The sequence below is a fragment of the Zonotrichia leucophrys genome, chromosome 3, assembly GCF_028769735.1.
Source record: "Zonotrichia leucophrys gambelii isolate GWCS_2022_RI chromosome 3, RI_Zleu_2.0, whole genome shotgun sequence".
Classification (NCBI taxonomy): domain Eukaryota; kingdom Metazoa; phylum Chordata; class Aves; order Passeriformes; family Passerellidae; genus Zonotrichia; species Zonotrichia leucophrys.
The window spans coordinates 23,315,810-23,337,706 of record NC_088172.1 but is presented as its reverse complement, the minus strand read 5'-3'; the positions used below and the strand labels follow the sequence as shown (position 1 = coordinate 23,337,706).

The 21,897-nt window shown below is 39.4% G+C and overlaps 2 protein-coding genes across 5 annotated transcripts in view; one reads left to right on the top strand and one right to left on the bottom strand.

Annotated features, from left to right (window-relative positions):
* Positions 1-682: 682 nt before the first annotated feature.
* ACP1 (acid phosphatase 1) lies at positions 683-20,824 on the bottom strand. Of its 3 annotated transcripts, none has more exons than XM_064707647.1 (7): positions 20,688-20,824; positions 20,402-20,528; positions 9,837-9,910; positions 9,621-9,734; positions 5,028-5,089; positions 2,694-2,799; positions 683-1,797 (listed from the first exon to the last, which is right to left on the bottom strand). In XM_064707647.1, exons 2-7 carry the CDS (start codon positions 20,442-20,444, stop codon positions 1,720-1,722), a joined length of 477 nt encoding a protein of 158 aa, XP_064563717.1. In that variant the 5' UTR covers positions 20,445-20,528; positions 20,688-20,824; the 3' UTR covers positions 683-1,719. The 3 variants fall into 3 exon arrangements, with proteins under 3 accessions (XP_064563717.1, XP_064563719.1, XP_064563718.1); XM_064707649.1 differs by lacking the exon at positions 9,621-9,734 and adding an exon at positions 9,452-9,565; XM_064707648.1 differs by lacking the exon at positions 20,688-20,824 and having other exon boundaries at positions 20,402-20,593.
* SH3YL1 (SH3 and SYLF domain containing 1) overlaps positions 20,662-21,897 on the top strand; it is a 45,281-nt gene continuing 44,045 nt past the window's right edge. For both annotated transcript variants that reach the window (XM_064707642.1, XM_064707641.1), the window contains exon 1: positions 20,662-20,796. In XM_064707642.1, coding sequence (XP_064563712.1) covers position 20,796 — 1 coding nt within the window. In that variant the 5' untranslated portion in view covers positions 20,662-20,795. The remainder of the gene's footprint in view (positions 20,797-21,897) is intronic.

Here is a 21,897-nt window from a genome sequence, read left to right as displayed (position 1 = left end):
ATGAATGGGACAGCACAAACCATCATGTTCTCAATCTTATGAGTTATTTTACTTCCACTGGAATATTTGAAATGATCATTCTGGCAGGGAATAACACTAGATTATGCCCAAATACTCCCACCTTTGAGATTAGTGCATCAAACCACTTTTAGGATGTTTTGTCCCTAAATGCCCATCATTTTCACCCATTTACTTTGTCAGAACATTAATAAACAAATAAAAAATATTTTTTCCAGAGTCAGTACTTAATTGGATCTGAAATAGTGTATAACTCTTTGCCCCTGAAAAGTAAAACAGCTATTAGCTTCCAATTCCTAGCTTATTTTTACAAGTCAAAACTGATGATAATACAATAATGTGCAAAGATTCTGATTTCTGTATTTAAGTATTCCTTCTACCATCTGCCTTTTCTAAGCAAGTTCTGAAGTTTTATGCCTGATTGAAATTTTAGCACAAAACAGAAATCTCGTTAACACAAACACATCTATTCTACAGAAAAAATCCCAAGAAACTTAATCCCCATTGTGAAGTCTGCAACAAACAGAGTGGCACCAGGATTCCAACGTCCCCAAGAATAACACAATCCTCTGTTGAAATCCATCTCTCTCCCAAAAGGCTGAGCAGGTGACAAGTACATAGACTACAAGTTTGGAAGGCAGCAAGAGACAAAAACAAGGCAAAATAAGAAAACAAATTTTATAGATCCAGTTTTACAGATAATGTGGCAATGCTAGTTGATACCAATGCTGAGAATATTCAAAACAGGAAAATCATCATGGTATCACTTATATTACTGATCTCAGTTACATTTACATGTCTAAGGCAGACAGGAAGGGTGATACTCAGAAAAGCAGGTATAGACTTTTACAAAGCATTCAAATTTTGTCCAAGAGCAGAACTGTCTACTTACTGGCCTTCTGCTAACTTACTATTTTATTACAGATAGGTTGTCTTTACACTGAACTATACTCTCAAAGAACACTTTTGACATGCTGTACATCCTCCTGAGTAAATCTGGAAATACTGTCTGACCCTCATGTAGGAACTGGGATTACAGCAAATTTCTCATCCACTGTATTGCATGGACTTGACTATTTTACTACTGTGAGATACAATATGTGATTTCACATTTCAGCTTTAAAGCAGCTATGTTTTCTCCTCAAAGTAAATGCTGTGTTACTTGTGCTTGTGTCAGTGTGCTAGGAACTGACCAGAAGGCTAAAGGAAGACTTAGCCAGTTCTATCAGGCAGCAGATGGTTTAGTCTAGCAGGCTCCATGTGAAACAGCTTCCATCCAAAGGCTGCCTAATGATACTGGGATGACACACCTAAGTTATACATCAATTATTATCTCACAGACTACCATTGAAAGTTGACTGAAATCAACTCACTGAGGACAAGACCTCAGTTCAGTTAGCATTACATATAAAGAAGCAAGGTGTTACCTTTGCAGTGCTTGTTAGAAAGCACTTGAAGAGTTTACAGAAAAATTTATACTTTATAACTACATTGATGTGTGGCAAAATGGTTGATCATGTAATCCGATTAAAACCTTTCTATATTTTTTATTAGATGACAGAACAGCTAAAATACAAAATTAAACTGAGTAAGTACTGAATCTAGAGGCATAATTTTACAATTTAAATACATCAATCAAGTAAACTTTACATATTTCAGAAGAAGCTAATTATTTTCTTTTAGAAATTATATGATGAAGCATTAACGATACTTCTCCAAAAATGCTTTACAGCATCTAAGACATTGCTCGTAAACAGTTTCAAAGTCCTTTTCACTCCCCTAGAAAAGAAAAGAGAAAAAAGACTTAAGAATAACAATAGTGGCTGAAGAGCAAATACAAATTGCAGACTGGCAGTAATGGCAAACAAGAGACATTAGGAAAAAAATAAAAACTGTGCAAATACTTGGTGATAGCTTTGGCATATTTCTCTCTAATTTGAGCTCAGGTACTTCTACAGACAAACTCTGTGACTTTGTATTCAACAGTCCTGCATGACTTTCCTTCATGTACTTCTTCTTCCACTCACTCTTGAGCCTTTTAAGTCTTTTCCTTTTTTAGGTTCACACTAAACCTGTCATGTTGAATTTCACAGTTTAATGAAGCACTGTGTGGAAACAAAATGCCCAAAACAAACCTCTCTTTGTTTTGAACCTGCTTCCCACTAATGCCACTTGCTTACCACTATACCTTATTTTCTACTTCCCGGGTAATGGATACCAATTTCTTATTCAGCTTTCCCCATGATATCAAGATTTTATAGAACCCTCCTGCATCTTCACCCACTTCTGTTTCCTAAACTGAAGAATGTTAGTCTAACTGTTTGCTTCTGGCTGGCATTATCCAGCTGTTTTGACCACCTGTGTCAATGGCTATGTCTCTAACTTTCCTGATCATATCCTCTTTGTAACAACGCTGATCAAACAGGCTTTCACCCAATATTGAAAATATAGGTGCACTGCATTATTTTAATTGAAATAAATGTTATAAGCATAGTAACATTTTCCTTTCCTATCCCAGTAATACATGGTTTTCTTCAGTCACAGAAAAAAAAACTTTACACTTCACTTTGTGTAACATCACATTATGTATCATATGCCAACTGAGGGATCTGGGAAGATTATACTGCACACACACAATTTTTAATCAAGCCACCCAAAGAATTTCTTACACATACATAGTATGGATCTTCAATGATAAGCTGTTTCTGTGGATCATAAGTTCCAAGTAGCTCAATTGTGGCCTTGCAGTCCTTAACTTGGTTGCTTTTCCTGTTCAAATCTCTGTAGAAGAGAAAATAAAATTCTTCCTTCAGAATTTTGGCATCAATGTTCACGACCATTTCTAGATAACACAGGAAAACAATGTCTCCGGACTCCATCAGTCCTGTGGACTTTATGCTGCTCCTTGTTCTTGTTTTTCTTGTTATGTGGGGTCTTTTTAAATTGAGTATGGAAGACATAAACTGAATTCAGAGCATAAATAAGCAGTCAGGCACTTTACCCATAGCTTAAAAAAAACTTTTTAACAGTTTTAACTTTTTGGGTTCATCAAGTTCATTCTTAAATCAATGATTAGTACTTTCAACACTCACCTTTGGCTTGTACTGAACAAAAAACAATGAAAATTATCCAGGTATTTTTCCAGAAGTATGAGTAAGACTCTCCTGTCTGCTCAAAGCCACTGTTTTAGATTGCTATGCTCTAGCTCTTGTGAAATCCTACCACATCCAGTTAACAGAAAATGGTAAATCAGGGAGCTAACACCTGTTTTCCTTTTGATATACTGTAGCATTTTCCAACTGTCACATCCTCTTCCTTCTACATTGCTTCTCATTGATAAAACATTCTAGTTCTGAGATGGCATTTTCTCTATTTGCTTAAAAATGGCCATTTCTTATCCCAAAAATGATCATCTGTTTGTTATCCATACTTGAAATGGACTTCTCATCATCTTCAGATTAAAGGCAGCTCAGTACTATCATCTTCACAATGAACTCCCAAAACATACTAAATTATTTCAATATTACACATCTCCATACCAAATCATCATTTTACTTACTCACCATTACAAAAGGCAAAGAAATCCCTTGTGAATACTTAGTCATAATCATATCAGCTTTAAGAAATTAAAATTATTAATTCTGATTAAGAAATTAATTGCAGATAGTTTAGAAATAGCAGTGAGACCACAGTACTGGTTTTGCTTGAAGAAAAAACAGAGATCCTCTATCAACCTATTGCTTGAATTTACAGATTTTTCAATAAATTCTCTAGCCTTCTATTATTAAAAAAATGTCAGACCATCTTCTTAAAGGTTTCTGGCATACCAGTTAATGAAGAGGAGAGGGTCAGATGGCTCTGGTACTAAAGAAAAGACACATCCCAAATCTTCCTTTTCTGACAGGCATTCCATCAACACCTGGAATCAGCCTGCCCTCCTAGAGCTACAAATAAGCATTCCTAGGCAAAACAGTTGAACCCAGTGCAAGCTAAAGGCAAAACTTTAGCACAGCAGAAGTAATATCCCTGTTATAGTTCTGATATTTCTTCTGCTCTAAAGATCATATCATATAAATTGTTAATTCAAATTTCTGTTTAAGAATTCAAGTGAAAATAGAAGGAAGCCTTGTCACGTCATTGCCTGAGACACTGCAATCAAGCCAAGTGTTACATACCCTTCATTCATGAAGGCTGTGGAAGAGAGCTTATTCAAGACATTCCAGAAAATTCAAAAAAATCACACTTATTTCAATTAAGTGGTGCTGCTACTAGAAGACTTTACGTGCTAATAATAGGGTCTTTATTTAGGTTTTGTTGTTGGTTCTGGTGGTTTGGGACTTTTTAAAATAACTTGACAATAGCCCTTACAAGCACTTTGACACTTGTAGTTTATTAAATTCAGCTCCTTAACTCTCATTATATATGTAATTGAGTATAAATTTTGCTAGTGATATCCTAAATTTTACACTAGGCAGCTACTTTACCAGATCTTTCTTAAGGACACTCAGCTAGAGCACAGCTAACAATAAAACAAGACTTCCCCAAGCTAACAACCTTGCTAATTTCAGAGTTCCCTCTCTTTTTCTACATAAAAAAGTAAAAAAAAAAACCCACATCATATTTAATCCTTCCAAGTTCCCAGTTTGTCTTTTAATTGCCATGCAATTAGAAAAACTGATCACTTCAATCAAGACAGTAAGTACATCCTCATTCTTAATTATACAGGCATCAGCTGTATATAGCACAAAGTAACTAAATTTCCATGTCCTTCATCCTTGAGTGGCATGTATCACACAAATAAACCATTGAGTTCTGCCTCAATAAACTTATTAGAAGTGAAGAATCTATCCATTAGCAAATCATTCACATACATGTAAAAAAAAAAAACCCCAAACAAAGAAACCCCAACATAAGCTAAGCAGTAAAATGTGACATCTGTGTTCAAAGTGACTTATGAGACATCACTACAAGTAATCCATATGAATTCATTCCATTTCTTCATACATTACCTTAGATTGCTCTCATCCATACAAAGAATATGATCAAAGGTCTGGAAATCCTCTTTAGTAATCTAGAAGTAAAAATAGGTGCTTTAGCCTACAAACTGTATTTGATTAATGAAAGGAGACAAAAAAGTGTTTTCAAATTCTGTAGCTATGATTTATTTAAAAAAGACACAGGTGGAAAGTATAGAACTGCACCTTTATACAATTTTACAATAACTTACAACATTTTAAATATATTTTACCATGATTATGTATCCATTTCTGCAAACCTTCCACAAAAACACAAACCCAAGTCGGCTATTTAACCAACCTTTTCTTCTTCCTTTTACATTTCATGCATCAACTTAGCATATTATTAAAACAACATTTCTAGTACTTTTCAACTACTAAAACGAAATCAATTTCCAATTGTGGGAACCATGCAATAATATGGTTAAAAATAAAACAGAAAAATTACTTTCTTGATAGGACAACAAAAATGTAGGTAACCTGGAATCAGTTGCAATACTTCCAATCTAGAAATCTGCCACTGCACAAGAACATATACCACGTGAAACTTAAAGCTGAAGTACGATGGCACGAGTTACAATCTCTTAAAAACAAATGCGTCCACAGTATTTTAGACCATGTAAATTCACAAAATTTGTAGTATGATGTGAAAAATCTGGGATCTATTGTACATCTTCTTACCATCATATCATCTGTTCTTTTTCTTTCTTGTAATTTATTGACTCCTAAACATGAGTATCAATTAAGTTCAGAGATCTGAGTTCAATTTATGTAGGCAAACACAGCAGATAAACCACTGACTTAAATACTAATGTAATCTTCCCGTTATAAGGATGGCTGGAGATGTTTGCCAGTTTTCATTTTATTTCAGTTCACATTTAAGCCTTAGTTTAGGGTAAAATCTTCCCAGACCATGGCCCCAATGCTGGTATAAGATATCTGAACCAGGTGTCCATAATGAGGATGAAGAAATGGAATAAAATTTTAAATATCAGAGTTCACTTTAGGACTGTTTTTCATGCATAGTCCTGTGTGAAGCATCATAACCAAGAAACTTGGGAAGGTTGTTCCGAACAGGTTTTCTGGCAGCCGTCCCTACAAAGAAGGTTTTAACTTGTAAAAAATATTCATGTATTAAAAAAAAAAAGGTTTAGATGGACAAACAGCCACTTTTTCTTTTTTTTTTTTGTGCAAACAGCAAATAGATACTGATTAAGCTCCCATAACAGGGAGCAAGAAAAGACAGAAATTATCATCAGAATAAAGCCATAAATGAAACATTACACACAAAGAGAACTGAAGAGGAAAGGTCAGGAATGAACATGAAAAGAAAGGGTTAATGATGAAAACTAATGTAGACTTGTTTATTTTCACTGTAAAAATATTTGCTGTATTCATGCAGTGCCTCTGACCTATGAAAATATTTTTGCAGTGGAAATAGCTCTGTTTTCCTGGCAAATCTAATCAGGACTTCTACAAGCTGCTTCTGATTGCTCTACACAGCTGAACACTTGCCCCTGTGAAAATAAGAGGGCACTGATTTCTTTGTTGTATGGACAAATGAAGAATAAACTAGGAACACTTGACAGTGTGGCAGTTATTACCCTATGACCAGCACGAGTACAGTTGCAAATGCAGCCCTAAAACCAAGGTTACATTCGGGTCGTGCTTTTAAGCCATAACACAGAGTCAGTTTAAAAAAAAAAAAAAAAAAAAAAAAGCTTTAATTGGTCAAACTCCAGTGAACTGAAGGTACTCCTCAAAACTACTAAAACTAGTACTTTGGGGGACGAAATTGAGAATGTAAAAATTTAGATACATTTTGAGAAGTGTAGTGGAGAGTTCAAATAGTAAACTTTGAGTGAAACTACGCAGATAACAATTACTTTACATTTAAAAAATGCATATAACATTTATTAAATTATTAGTGAAACATTTCACTTTATTTACAGAAGGGAAATCTCATTTTCTGTCTGAAACCCACAGAGAGGTAGTAATCCTCAAATTTACCCAGTTGTGAAACAGTATTTAATACAACCTTCTTCTAATCTCAATTTCATATTTAAGGCAAATTCATGGTATGAGTCATACCAAAATCAATTTTTGCCTCAGCATGAATAAAAGTGAACATTATTAAAAACTTTCTGGTTTGTGCATGAAGAATAAGAGCTTAGAGAATTTCATACAACAACCTGCCATTAGCTAAAATGATAACAACTTTATTTTATATATAAATATATAATTTGTTTTTATTCTTCACTTTTAACTTAGAATATCACTGTACATGATGGTAAGACACGACCAATTTAATATGCTCTTTTACATAAAACATTCTTGTAGTACTGAATTTTAAAAAAGCTACAATCCATGATCATAATTATGCAAAAATTACATGAGAGAAGGTGCCTTTCACTGGGTGGGTAGCAATTTTCCAGAGGACTGAAGACTATTATTGTACAGTACTTTGAAGGCAACAGAAGATAAATCCCTACTCTCTATTTCTGCAGCTTCCGTTATTAAATCTTCCTTAATCAGTTCTGAAACAAGTGTCACACAAAATTCTATCCTAAAGTTTGTCTCTAAAAGCGAAGCAAATACACTTCCACTTGTACTAACCTGACCACTCTGAAAAGTCCTGTTCTACACTGTCAAGTACCTCTTTTTTCAGAAGTACCACAAGACCACATCAGGTCTGAGAATCAGCAGAGACCATCTGACAGAAGTTTAGGAAAACAAAAAACAAATTTGGAGCTATGTTGTTAATATCAGTGCAAAATAAACAGTTATCTGCAGTTCAGGGATTTGAAGATTTTCTTTACAACAGAAACTATGTGTACTGGAATGATTTAGACAGGATGATTTTCATCAAGTCTTTCATTTTATTGCCTCATTTTTTAATTTTCTCTCCCTGTATATGTAACATTTTAAGCTTCTGACTGAAAAAACTCTTCGTTTGCTACAACGTATAAGCAAATGCCTTCATTAAAATGTTTTCATTCCTTCTCTGCCAAAGCAAGATATAAAGATTTGCTTCAAGACAGAGGATCAACTTGTTTTGGGTCCTTTGTTTTCATTTACCTCCTCATAAACCACTCTAGGAATACCTAAAAGAACAGTTCTCAAGTTTTCAAGGTATCTTCTAGAAAGACAAATATGTCACACTACTATTATGACTAAAACACTGACTGAATAATTTCAGTACCATTCAGCTTGTACATTGACGTTTGTATGAACTGATATAAGTAAATATATATTTATATATATATAATAAAAAAATATATATAAAGAAATAAGGACGCTTGTAAGAACTGATGAAGAGTAAATCCGGATGTTGTAACAGGATAAGATCACAACAGACTTTTGCAGTGATTATTCTAATAGTAAATTATTGAAATGTCTGAAATGGTGCTGTGCTTAATTCTGTTTTATATAAACAGAGATTAACATCAGGAGAGGTCAGCAGAGGGCAATTGACTAATTGAGAGAATTTATTTTTGGAAGTCAAGAATCTAAACATGTAGTCTTTGAAAAGTGAAAAAAGTAAATATGACCTCAGTGAGGTCCAGAAAAATTCTGAAGGGAACAGAAATGTAAGATAATAACAAGACTACTTGATCTTTTTGTCAATACAAAAACTAGTGGCGTAAACTCAAACTAAGTAAAGGTCAAGCCATAAAGGAATTTCTCATATCCAGAGAGTAGTTAACTGAAGTAAATTATGTGCATTTATATGAGTGTCTGAATGATTTAAATAGATGCAGACACATTTACTTCCAATCTCTCTGGAATTCAGTATGGAAATAAATACATGTTCTTTTGTTAATGGAAACAGATACAAGTTCAGGTAAAACTTAGAGGATTTCACTAAATGGCAATCCTACCTTTGACTTAAGAATGCTTCAAGGGTATGTTTTCCTCTGAAGTTACCACCAACTGTGCTACTAATCTTGGGTTTGAGTGCTTTCATTCCAATTCAGCACTCCAGATATTTTTAAAAGATCTACATGCAAGTGCAGAAGCTTTTTGTGATGGATGAAGAGGTATTCTACTTCTTTTTGGACCTGCTAAATAAATATACAACTCCTTGCTGAAGGATGCATCACAGATTACAACAGTAAGTCCAGTTTTAAAAACCATTTTAAAATGCTCAGAATACTAAACATTCTGGAGGCCGGAGTTTTCTACAATGCAGAAACTGGTTCAATGCTTTCCAGTTATACTTCCAATGAACCTTAATAACAAAAAACTAATTAAGCTCAATTAGAAGAGTTAAGTCACTCTGGAGTCCTTTAAAAAACTGCACGGAGTATTTATTTATTTATTACTTGATGCTTAACCATGCACTGCTCAAATGACTTCTATGATTGCAATGGTTAGGGCACAGGTATGAATAAGGAAGAAAATATACTCTCTTCTACCTGTCGTGCTTTATGTGCTGTCTCAATGCCATGATTTCTTAGACAGCTTAAAGCCCTTGAATCTGGGAAGCGCCCCACGTTCCAGTCTGAAACAGCAGCACTGTCTGTCCTCCACTGTAAGAACAGAACAAATACATAGACAGATTTAAAGAAAATTAAGGTACAGTACCTGCCTGGCAATATGACTCATGGGAATGCCATGCTTCTTCATGCAATTCTGTCCTCGATAGTCAGGAGGGCTTCCTATTTCATAGGTAGATGTCGCTGCACTGTCTATCCTCCACTACAGAAAAACAAATTCATATTTTTATGTTTCTTTTCTTACTGCTTATATTCTGACTGGCTATGAGACAGTTATTTCTTGGAACAGAAAGCAATAGCATACCTTATTTTCAAGCTTCTCATCAGTCACAAGTTTTCTGAAAACCGCTTCAGCTATTGGAGAGCGGCAGATGTTTCCTATGGAAACAAGAGATTCAAGTGAATTTTCAGACTACTGAAAACAAAAACCAGTAGTTGTGTGGATTTTTCCACCCAGATCAGATTAAAGATTTATATTTACTTAGAATGCAATTTATGTACAAGAGAACCCCGAGCCCTGCACCTGGGTTGGGGCAATCTCCAATATCAGTGCAGACTGTGGCAGGACGGGATTGAGAGGAGCACAGCAGAGGACTTGGGGACACTGGTGGGTGACAAGCTGAATATGAGCCAGCACAGTGCACCTGCAGCCCAGAAAGCCAATCATATCCTTGGCTGTACCACAAGCAGCATGGCCAGCAGGTTGAAGGAGGGGATTCTGCCCCTCTACTCAGCTCCCATGAGACCCCACCTGGACTGATGCATCCAGTTCTGGGGCAAAGGAGGACCACAAAGATAATCTGAGGGCTGAGCACCTCTGAGTGAGAGCTGAGGATGTGCAGTCTGAAGAAAAGGACTGGGGAGATCAGATCTTACTACAACCTTTCTATATATAAACGGGGCTGTAGTGATAGAACAAGGGACAATGGTTTTAAAAAGAAATTGAGAACAATAATAAACAAGCATTTTTTATTTTTTTTTTTACAGTGAGGGTGGTGAGACATTGGAACAGGCTGCCTAAAGAAACTGTGTGCTCCATCCCTGGAAATGTTCAAGACCAGGCTGTATGGGGCTTTGAACAACCTGGTCTAGTGGAAGGCATCTCTGCTGCAAGACATTGCAACCAGACGAGATGACCTAGCTGATGGTCCCCTACCACCCAAATCATTCTAGGATTCGGTACTATCCACTGGTCTCTTGAACAAGTCCAAAACACAGCCACCACCACTGTAAAAATGTAGTGAAATGGCTGAACCTGTAGTAAAACCACTCTTGTTAACTGAATTCAAGTCACTACAGCTCAAACTGAGCCCTCATCAAGAGCAGCATCCAGAAACCAAGTCTAACCTCCAAAAATTGAATTCAAGTACACAAGCTCTAAAAACATCATGGGAAAAAGAAATTCTGAACTTTTTTTGCCCAAAATACAGAGGATTAGGAATAAAATCTAATACATGGCAAAGCTTAAGTGCTGTCAACCAGTCAACCAAATACATATACAAACTTCTCTTCCAATGAACTCCAATTGCCCTAGCCACTTGATCTGACCTTATTATCAAAAAGAACCTATTTCAACAATGAATTACAGTTCCATTAAAAACTAAAAATAATGGATCTGCAGTACATTTGTTCTGAAACTGTAACTACAACTGTAACAATCTATGGCAGAGCTCTTAAAAATGAATGCAGAAATTCGTATTTGAAAAGAATTAAGTGTCTCAACAAAAAGAAAAGGCCTTTTCAACTATTACTTTAGGTCTTTCTACCTTTTCATCCTCAGAAATTTTCAGTAACCAGATGGGATATTCATAATATTTGATTTGTCATGCAGATTGCAGTAACTCATACACACACATCTGCTCCCGTCAGACATAACATGTAACTTTGCTTATCTCTGATTTTTGAGCAGATTAAGTATAAAATATCAGAAATGGCAAAACCCATCTCGGTACCCTTAAATTAATCACTCTCCTACTACTGATTAAATTGTTTCCAAATCTCAAACTACGAAAAGAAAAAAAAAGCCAATGAACAAAACTAAATTTCCATCAGCAAAAAGAAATTTTTACATGAGGCACTTAATCTCATTTTTAAACAAAACACCAAGGTAGATACTTCATTGCCAGAGAGAAACTGCTATGACCTGGGCATTTAGTAACTGCTGTCACACATCAACTAAAAAAAAAAATCACAAAGAGGGAAGTGAATATCTGAAGCAACACAAATGGACTATCAAAGATTCAAAGATTTAGAGAACATCAAATCAACTAAATGGCAAAGGGAACAGGCTAACCACTGAAAAACTGATCTTGCCAAAACTTTAAGTGAGTTCTGATGTCATCAGATCTTCTTCCAGGAGAAAACATACTAATTCCATTGTTTCAATTAGTTTATTTCACACACAGAAATGAAATCAGTCTTGGAAGAAAAATAAAACAGGAAAATTTTGGGGCTCCCTATGTGGTTAAGTGAGAAAATAAGTTAGGACTATTAATTAAGTAAATGCTTAAAATATAGTAATAAAGTAAAAAAAATAATCTCAGTTTTTGAGTGAGTTAAAACAGTACAATTTCAAAACATGGTAACATACAGCACAAGGCAGAAAATAACCTTCATATCCATGAACTCAATTCTTTGATATTGCAAGCCTGTACAGCATCACTCCTCTTACAAACACATCAAGCTCCATTTTAAAAAGCATCATCTATCTTAAAAGGCTATTCCAGATACTAATTTCCTGTGGTAGCATAAGACCTTCCAGTTTCAACTTAGCATTTATTCCTGGAAGTCTCTGCTCATCTGATCTTGGTTAACATCAGTCTGTCTTTCCTTCAACAGATACAGAACCCTTGCCAAGCTGTGCTAAACTAAACAAACCAAGCTCTCAATCTCTTCATGAAATTAACTGACCTTATCTAATCATTCCAGTTAAGTCAAATCTGCACTTCTAATTTAAATTTACTTTTCTTGAATACTGACAAACAAAATGACAGATTACAGTGCAGGAAGTTTGTTCACATTTGTTTTTTAAATTAAAAAAAAAGTCTGTAATAGGTACATAGTGTTTTTGAAAACAACCTGAGAACTTCTACAATCACCTTTGGCTCATTCACGAGTATCAAATTTATGATTATAGCCTCCTACTCCAAATTTGTCCATTCCCTCTCTTTCTTTGTAACTTCAAATAGGTGACCTTTAAGCCTTTTCTCTAAACTATTACATTCTGCTCCCATTACACCAGCTGTGGAGGCCATCCATTTCTTTCGGAACAAAATTTTTTCTCTATATAATGATCCCATACAATTGGGCATGAATGGTAACCTTCATTACCACACTTAACATATCAGTAAAAAACAATGATTAATATTCTGGGACCTAGTAATTCATTAACTAGCTCCCAAAATTTCAAAATGGTACTTTTGAAATAAATCCTTCATGACTTTTTCCATTTGTTTAGCCTTCTGCTCACATGGACTGAACTTGTTCCAAATTTTCACTCTTCTACAGCTTGCTCACTTCTTAAAATAAATGCCATAAATATAATCTTTAATGATACCATATAAAATGCCATAATGAACAGTACCATGATCACCCTTGATTAAACATATTAACTACCACTTCTAGCAGTACCTAGAAACTTCAGCTGGATCATTTTTGAAACCAACACTTAACCCAGTTTGTGACTTAAAAATTCACATCTTCCCTGATGACACCCTCCAGATATTAGCAGAGGTATTAACACTGTTAGAGAACTTCAAGCAGCATTTAAATCTAGTTTTGGGAACTACAGACAGAATCACAGAACTGACTTAAAAGAAGCTCTTTTCCCCACATCCTCTGCAATATTATTTTAATCTTAAACAAATTTACCCATGCTACTCCTTGCAACTGTTATCACTCATCTCAAGACTGCTGTAAAGCTCTATCTTATCCCACTAACATATGCAAACTTGATTCTTGTTTTCCAGTCACTTTCCTCACTAATTTCTCTCTATTTCAGATGCAGTTGTACATCCCACATTGGTCTTTCCAGGCTGTGCATCCTCACGGATGTACAGTATATCCTAAGTTATGGAATGACATTCTTCATTAGGAGAATGGAGAAATTTCACAAAGAAATCATAGGGCAATTAACTTCCTCCTTGGACTTGAACCATTCTTCCCCTTAAATGCTACTTATACATTATCTTCACTACCTATCCTCCTCTAGTGTTCCCTTGTTTACTGTATTTCCAACTGATGTGATCATGCTGGCTTTATGTAGATGGCAGCAGCATTCAAGTTCTCAAAATCTCCACCTTCTCCCTTCATTTTTTTTGCATATCAGGTTCTTTAAGCTGTAGTGACATTTTAAATCATAGAAAACTTGTGCCCAAGGTAGCTAGAGTCCATCTACTGAAATTAATCCTACAAACATCTCCAAATACAATGATTTAAGGACAAGAGATTTCAATCACAGAATCAGTACTGGAACCATCTGTCAATCACTTTTCACATTCTTTTCTAAGCACAAGACTTCCAGCGGCAGTGACCTAAGCCAACACCTAATTTTTTTCAGTTCTTACTCCTGTCTCTGCACTAATCTTTGATCCACTCCCAGGCAGAAATGGAAGCTCTGCTTCTACTGGCAGGAGAGAGAACTTGAATCCATTTAATGCTCAGTTCCATTGCCCATCTCTGAGTATACTGATCCAATCATGTAGTTTCTAATGTGGTTTTGTATCTTAATTATTCCTTATTCAGCTCCCTACTTCTTTCTGAGCTTCCCCAAATGCAAACAAATGGTTTTCTCTTGTTCCTTTCTTTTGCTGTCTGCTGTTAGTAACAAAAGTTTTATTACTTTTCATCCTCTCACATGCACAAACCTGATTTTTGTTCTACTTATGTTTCCATGAATGGTCACTTAATCAAAGTGACTAGAAGAATGGTTCCCATCATTTGCACCACTCATCAGGTGCCCTTCACAAGTGTTTAAAACTGACTGGTCACTTAATTAAGTTCTGTAGTCAAATTCCTGTCAGAACTTCATCACAAGTCCTAGTTCCTTCCATCTTGTCACACTCAGCATTCAATTACTTTTGTGAGGAACCATTCAAGGCACAGATTTCAGTTCAGATTCCCTGGTTTCTGCATTCATGTGCATGTATGTGTGTGTGTGTCTCTAAAAACTTTACATGCAGAGAGAATATTTATCCTGAATTATTCAACTGCTCCTTTTCTAATAAGCCTAAAGATTCATCATGAAAACACGAGTTTTCAACACATAAGCACCAAGTTATAACAATCAGACCCTTAACACATTTTAAGCATAGACCCTGTTTTTCAATTCCAAGATTACTTTTACAACCATGCTTTCAACTTTTTAACACTTCTGCATCATTTTGAAACACAGATTAATAAATAAGACACTGTATTCTTACAGCTACATTACCAATACCACATAGAAGAAAGGTCATTTTCCTTACATTTGTCTAACATTCTCTTTATGAAAAAAGACATTTCTTTTTGTCAACCTGCCAAGAATCTTCATTACAGCAACTGTTTTTCATGACTTTTTCAATGTCTTACCCAACCTACTGCTTTTCCATTCTGCAGCTATAAACAGCATTTTGTCCCATGAAACCTAGTACTTGGCTGTATCTAAAGGCATACAATGAATTGACACCTGAACCAGGAAACTCAAATCTCTCTGTGACTGTCATCTAACGTCTTCATAACCACTAAGTGAGCTGCCACTTCAAAAATGATTTTATGCAGTCTAGATGCCCAGGGACAACAGTCATACTCAGTGATTCACAACAAGCATTAATCATCTGAAGATGTAACCAAACCCACTTTGCTCAACAGTACACCCATCTTACAACTGCTCCTCCGTGTCTGGAGGAGACCAGAAAGCCAGTGCCTGGTCTAAGATGCCCACTCAGCTTGTTGTGCTATAGTGGAGAATTCATCAGAGAGAAAGAGGCAGACTTATATAACACAGCATCATATTAAGCCCATTTCTGGAGCTCAACTATCAATTACATGAGCTATGTAAGTGTAAAATGAGCAAACTGCATCTTGATTCACCTCCACTTTTAATTCTTTCTTTGCTTAAATGAAAAAATATCTTCTGGTGCGTTTTCATATGCTGTAATTACATATGTTGCTGGGTATTTCAATTATTTCTCAGTGATGAGGAATCCTTATCATTAATGTAGTTATGCACATTAACTAGATTGTATTTTGTTGTGTAATGATATCCGCTTATTTCATTACAAACAAAGAATACATATTTATATAATAGGTTTCTTTCAAAACATTGTAGAAAGAAAATGTAGTTTTTCATGAAGAAGTGTCCTTTCTGGAATCCACTCCCACTAGATGTGGCAAACTAGAACTAATGTACTGCATTAACCAACACTACAGTTAAATGCAGTTCTAGAAATCTGTTTATTACTCTTTTCAGCAATAATCTCAGCTATTACTCCTAGTAAAATTTAAGAGGAAAAAGTATCACTCTTGAAAACTAACCAAAAAAAATTAAGCAATCTTAAAGCAGGAACAAGAAACAAGTTGCCTACAAAATTTAACTGAGAAGAGTATATTTCACTGGGGAAAAAAAAAAAAAGAAGTGCTTATTGTGTCAATTGGCTTTTCACACTGCATATCACTAAGGTTTTTTTTTCATAGCCCAGTAACACAGAAGAGGAAATGTCAAAGCTATTTACAACATTTGATTAAAACAATCCATCCTATTAACATTGGTACTGATTGGTACTTGTGCACCCTTTCCTCAGGCCTAATAATTAATTAATAATAACTATTATGTTACACTAAAAAGAGCTCCTGAATTGGAACCTTGTTACAGTGCAAATCACCACTGTGGGTTTACACTGCCACACGTGTGAACTGTTTCACAAAATCATAGATTAATTTAGTTTGGAAAAGACCCTGAAGATCACATGTGACTGTTAACCCAGCACTGCCAAGTCACCCAGTAACTCATGTTCTTAAGCACCATGTCTGTGTGTCTCTTAAATACCCATGCAGCCTCAACTATTGCCCTGGGCAGTCCCTTCCAATGCTTGACAACCCCGTTGTGATGAAATGTTTCCTAATACTCAATTTAAACCTTCCCTGGTACAACTTCGGGCCATTTCCTCTCCTCTTGTCTCTGTTAACTTATTTCAGGTATTGCAGAGAGTGGTAAGGTCTCTCATAAACCTACTTCTCTCAAGACTAACCAATCCCAGCTCCCATAGCTGCCCTTCAAGACTTGTGCTCCAGCTTTGCTGCTCTCCTCTGGACACACTCCAGCACTTCAATGTCTTTCCTGACTGAAGGGCTCAGAACTGGACACAGCACTTGAGATGCAGCCTCACCAATACCGAGTCTAGGGGGATGATCCCTGCCCTGCTCCTGCTGGCCACACTATTGCTGATTTGGGCCAGGATGCCACTGGTCTTCCTGGCCACCTGGGCACACTCTGGCTCATGTTCAGCTGCTGTGAACCAGCACCCCCAGTTCCTTTCCCACAGGGCAGCTCTCCAGACACTCTGTCCCCAGCCTGCAGCACTGCAGGGTGATCCAAGGGCAGGGCCCAGCACTCAGTCTGGCTGAACCTCGTATTGTTGGATTTGACCCAGCCTGTAAAGCTCACTCTGCCTTTCTACTCTCCAGCAGATCAACACTCTCACCCAACCTGGTGTTGTGTGTGTACTGACTACAGCAGCCCTCAATCCCCTTGTCTAGAGTACTGATTAAGATATTAAACAGGACTGATCCCAACACTGAGCCCTGGGGAGCCACTACTCATGACCAGCTGCCAGCTGGGTGTAAATCCATTCACCACTTCTTTGGGCCCACACTGCCAGTTTTTTACCCAGGAAACAGTGCACCCATCCAAGCCCTAAGTAGCCAGTTTTTCCAGGAGAATGCTGAAATGGTGTTAAAGGTTATAGTCAAGTCCACCACTGCCTCTTTTTCTCATCCACAAGGCAGATCACCTGGTCATAGAAGATCAGGTTGTTCAAGCCTTTCCTAAACCCATCCTGGTTGGGCCTGATGCCCTGGATGTCCTGTGCCACATGATGGCACTCATGATCATCTACTCTGTGACCTTCCCTGGCACCAACATCAGGCTGGCAGGCCTGCAGTTCCCCAGGTCATTCTCTCAAACCTTCTTGTAGATGACTGTCACATTTGCCAACCTCCAGTCAACCACAATCTCCCCAGCTGACCAGGACTGATGGTAAATGATTGAAAGTGGCTCAGTGAGCACTTCCAGCAGCTCCCTCAGTGCAGGAAACATGGCTGGAAAGCAGCCTGGCAGAAAAGGCCTGGAGGTGCTGGCTGACACCCAGCTGACAGCACTGTGCCCATGGGGCCAAGCAGGCCAGTGACATCCTGGCCTGTATCAGCAATAGTGTGGCCAGCAGGACCAGAGACTGACCAGAAATTGTCCCCCTGTACTCAGTACACACCTCAAACCTTACCTTCAGCTCTGGCCCCTCACTACAGGACACTGAGGTGCTGCAGTGTGTCCAGAGAAGGGCACCAAGGCAGGTGAAGGGTCTGGAACACAAGTCCTGTGAGAAGCAGCTGAGGGAGCTGGGGGTGTTTAGGCCGGAGGAAAGGAGGCTCAGGGAAACCTTACTGCCCTCTGCAATACCTGAAAGGAGAGTGGGGACAGGTAGGAGTTGTTCTGTTCCCAGGCCACTTGTAATAAAGAGGAGGAAACAGACTCAAGCTGCACCAGGGGAGGTTCAGGTTGGACAGCAGGAGGAAATTTTTCACTGAAAGGGGGGTAAAGAATTTAAAGGAGCTGCCCAGCAGGGTGAGGGAGTCCCTGAAGTGCTCAAGAACCAACTGGATGTGGCACTTAGTGCTTTGGTTTAGTTGACAGATTGGGGTTTGGTCAAAGGCTGGACTGCAGGACCTTGGAAGTCTTTTCCAAGCTCAGTGAATCTGTGATTCTATTCTGTGAATCTGTGATACTACCCCCCATCCCTGCTTCCAGCTCAGGGAGCTGGTACACAGAGACTAACTGGGCTGAGTGTTCAAGACTGAGGCAAAGAAGGCATTGAACACCTCAGCCCTTTCCTCATCCTCTGTCGTTGTTTCCTCCTGCATCCAATAGAGATGGAGATTCTACTTAGCCCTTCTTTTGCTGCTGATGTATTTATAGAAACATTTTCTTTTGTCTTTTATGGCAGTAAACACTTTAAGTTCTAGCTGGGTTTTGGTCCTTCTAATTTTTCTCCCTGCATAACTTCATGACATGCTTTAGTCCTCCTGAGTTGCCTGTCCCTTCTTCCAAAGCTCTTTGCTTCCTTCAGTTTCAGCCAGAACTCCTTGTTTAGCCAGACCAGTCTCCTTCCCCACTGGCTCACCCTTCAGCACACAGGGATGGTGATTACCACTGTCCTTAGAACATCATGTTTGGGAAGGAGGATTCCTATTAATTAAGATTTTTTTTACACAAAAACATCTGTATAGACCACTAGCTTCTAAACACACACCAACTGATAATCCCTTACTAAAGGATATTTTCTCTGGATTATTATTAGGGGTTCATTTTACTCAAAGGTAAACATCAGAACATATTTCAGAAAACTAAACTCTTACTTTGCTATTTAACTAATCTGCACGTCTCCTATTACAACAACAAAAAAAGCAGATAGCGAAAAGCCCAAACATTAACTAACGGTTTTGCAACAAACCTGGCAAATGGCCAGGGGTTCACAGCACAGGGGTAAGATTATATGGGCTAGGAAACAGATCATGTTAACAGCCCTCCTGGAGCAGAGCAGAGAGCCATCCCGCTTGGATGCCCTGAAGAAAGCACAAGTTTAGAGAAGGCATGTACAAAACGGGGGATAGCTCTGTAATCTGTGTAGTCAGGTTAGCTATTTGCTCGTTGTGAATATCTTGTTTACCAATAATTAATTGTCCTAAACTCCAGAAAAGCATTCAGGTGATTTCTGATCCCATCTACACTTCTGTTTCCTGGGACTTTGCATGATTTTTTTTCTTATTCTTTTTACTCATTCTCATACAAGATCAAGAATTTCACTGTTAGATCATAACAGATCAGCCTCCACCAAGGTTTTTTTTTTTTTTACTTTAAGTCCTCCTACCCTTCTTTCCCTGTTTTTACAGCAGCTCTTACATTAACTTCAGTGGTGTTTAATGTGGTTTCCTCTCCCTTTCCCACACCAGGGGCTCCCAGTAGCAAGCCTAGGGGCAGGTTCCCGTTCCCATGCCGCTGTTCCCGAAGCCAAGTGCTGCAGAACCCATCTCAGGAAGCAGTTCAAAGCCACCTCTCCGTGCTGCCTCAAGCAGCAGCCTTAGGTCAGGGCTGGTTTACGCTTATTTAGGTGTTGCGCTTTCCCACACACAAGTTTTGTGTTTGTCAACACTGCATTTCACTTCCTTTAAGACTTTCTACTGACCTCTCAGAATCACAGTACTATCAGGGATGGAAGGGACCTCTGGACATTATGTGGTGCAGTGCCCCTGTCGAGGCAGGGTGGCCTGGAGCAGGTCACACAGGAACGCGTCCAGGGGCGCTTGGAACGTCTCCAGAGAGGGGGACTCCACGAGCCCCGGGCAACCTGTTCCAGTGCTCCGCCGCCCTCAACGCTCAGCCCTTCCTCGTGGTTCCTATCACAGAAAGGGCGCGGGTGTGTTCCGCCTTCTCTCTCCCTTCCCGGCGACTACTCCGGCCCTCCCGACCCAGCAAACCCGCGGCACCGTCCGACGGCGGGGGCCGCACTTCCCCCGGCCGCGGCCCTCGCCCCACCGCGCTCCCTCCCCACGCCGCGGGTGCCCCGGGCCGAGGGGCGGGGGGCGCGGAGCGGGAGCGGCCGTCCCTGCCCCGCTCACCCAGGCACACGAACAGCACCGACTTCGACTCCCCCGCCGCCATCTTCGCTCAAAGGACCTCGCGGCTGTCGCGCCGCCCGCGCCTCGCTTTACGGCACCGGCAGTTATAGGCGGCTATGGGACTTGCCTGTTTTGAGGGGGGAAAAAAGGAGCGAAGTATGGAACGTGCCTGGGACACCGGGAAGGGAGGGACGGGACAGGACCGGGCAGTGCCGGTGTCGGCGAGGAGCCGCTGCCGGGAAGGGGAGCGGGCACTCCGCAATCGCCCCTGCCCCGCCCGCCTCACCTGCGGCAGGTGCGCGGCTCGGCGGGGCCGCCTCGGCGCCGCCCAGTGAGGCTGCGGCGGCAGCGGCGGCAGGAGGAGAGGGAGCGGGGGAGCCCCGGCCCGGGCAGGAGTGAGTATCCCGCGGGGGCAGGAGTGAGGATCCCGCGGGCCCGGTGGGCTCCTCAGGAGGGCAGGAGTGATGAGGATCCCGGGGGGCTACTCAGCGGAGCGGCCGCGGCGGGCACGGGGCCGCCCCCGCAGCCGCGGGCGGAGCGAACGCGCTCGGACAGCGCGGGCAGGGCTGCGCTGCAACAGCGCGGCCCCTTCTCGCCCGGGATCGCAGCATGTGCTGCGTCCTGCACCTAAAACTCTTAAGAAGCGTCGAATGTAGCTTTGGCGTCGGCAGGCTGCTGGTGAAATTGAGCGCAGGGGCGCTTCGCTTTTCAGGGCAGCTCGAGTGTCTGGTTTTAGTTTTTTTATTTAGTTTTATTTCATATCTATGTATAATATAGATAGGTTATATATACCTACTATGTAACTTATATTGTAAGATATATGTGCACATATATTTTATTTATATTCTTTTACTATGTATTTTTTTAAACTTTTGTACGTATTTATTTTTGTTTTTTCTGCTGGGCTGTCTTGTACACTGGATCTGTGTACCTGGCTGGGTTTTGTAACACCAGCAGACGCAGCCCCACCACGGCAGGGTGTGGCCAGGACTGGATTCCTCTGCTGCTTTTTAAAGACTTGCTTGGCTGGTCTTCTGGTCAAAATGCAGCACTTTGGAGGTTAAATAAAAAATGCCAGATTCTTAATTTTGTGCCAGATCTGTGATTTGCAAATGGAAGCTGAAGAGCTTATATAACATCTGCTGTGTAGTGGAGCAAACTGCACGTTTCCTTTTATGCATCTTGAAATGCTGTCCTGCATACACCGCTTCTTTTGTAAATACAGCTGACCACGATTTTAAAATGATCTAGTTATTTGACTTTGCAGTGGAAGTGATTGGTAACCATCAATGTGGTTTTTGTCCCCTGTGCCTGCAGCATCGTGCTGTTGTCAGGCCGGCTCTCAGGTCAGGGTGTGAGGTGGTGGAGCCAGGAGGGGCTGTCTGACAGGAAAGCAGGGCTCTGCTTTCCTGTCAGACATGGCCTTGGCAAAGGAGGGCAAAATGAGTCAGTTGTGGCATTCTCACATGTGGCTCTGCTATATTATATAAGTGAGC

Coding starts and splice junctions, on each gene's coding strand:
- ACP1 (XM_064707647.1), bottom strand. CDS start 20,444: ATGGCGGCGGGGGAGTCGAAGTCGGTGCTGTTCGTGTGCCTGG. Junction 9,735..9,836: donor ATGAGAAGCTTGAAAATAAG/GTATGCTATTGC, acceptor GTTTTTCTGTAG/TGGAGGATAGACAGTGCAGC. Junction 2,800..5,027: donor ATGGATGAGAGCAATCTAAG/GTAATGTATGAA, acceptor TCTCTTCTACAG/AGATTTGAACAGGAAAAGCA.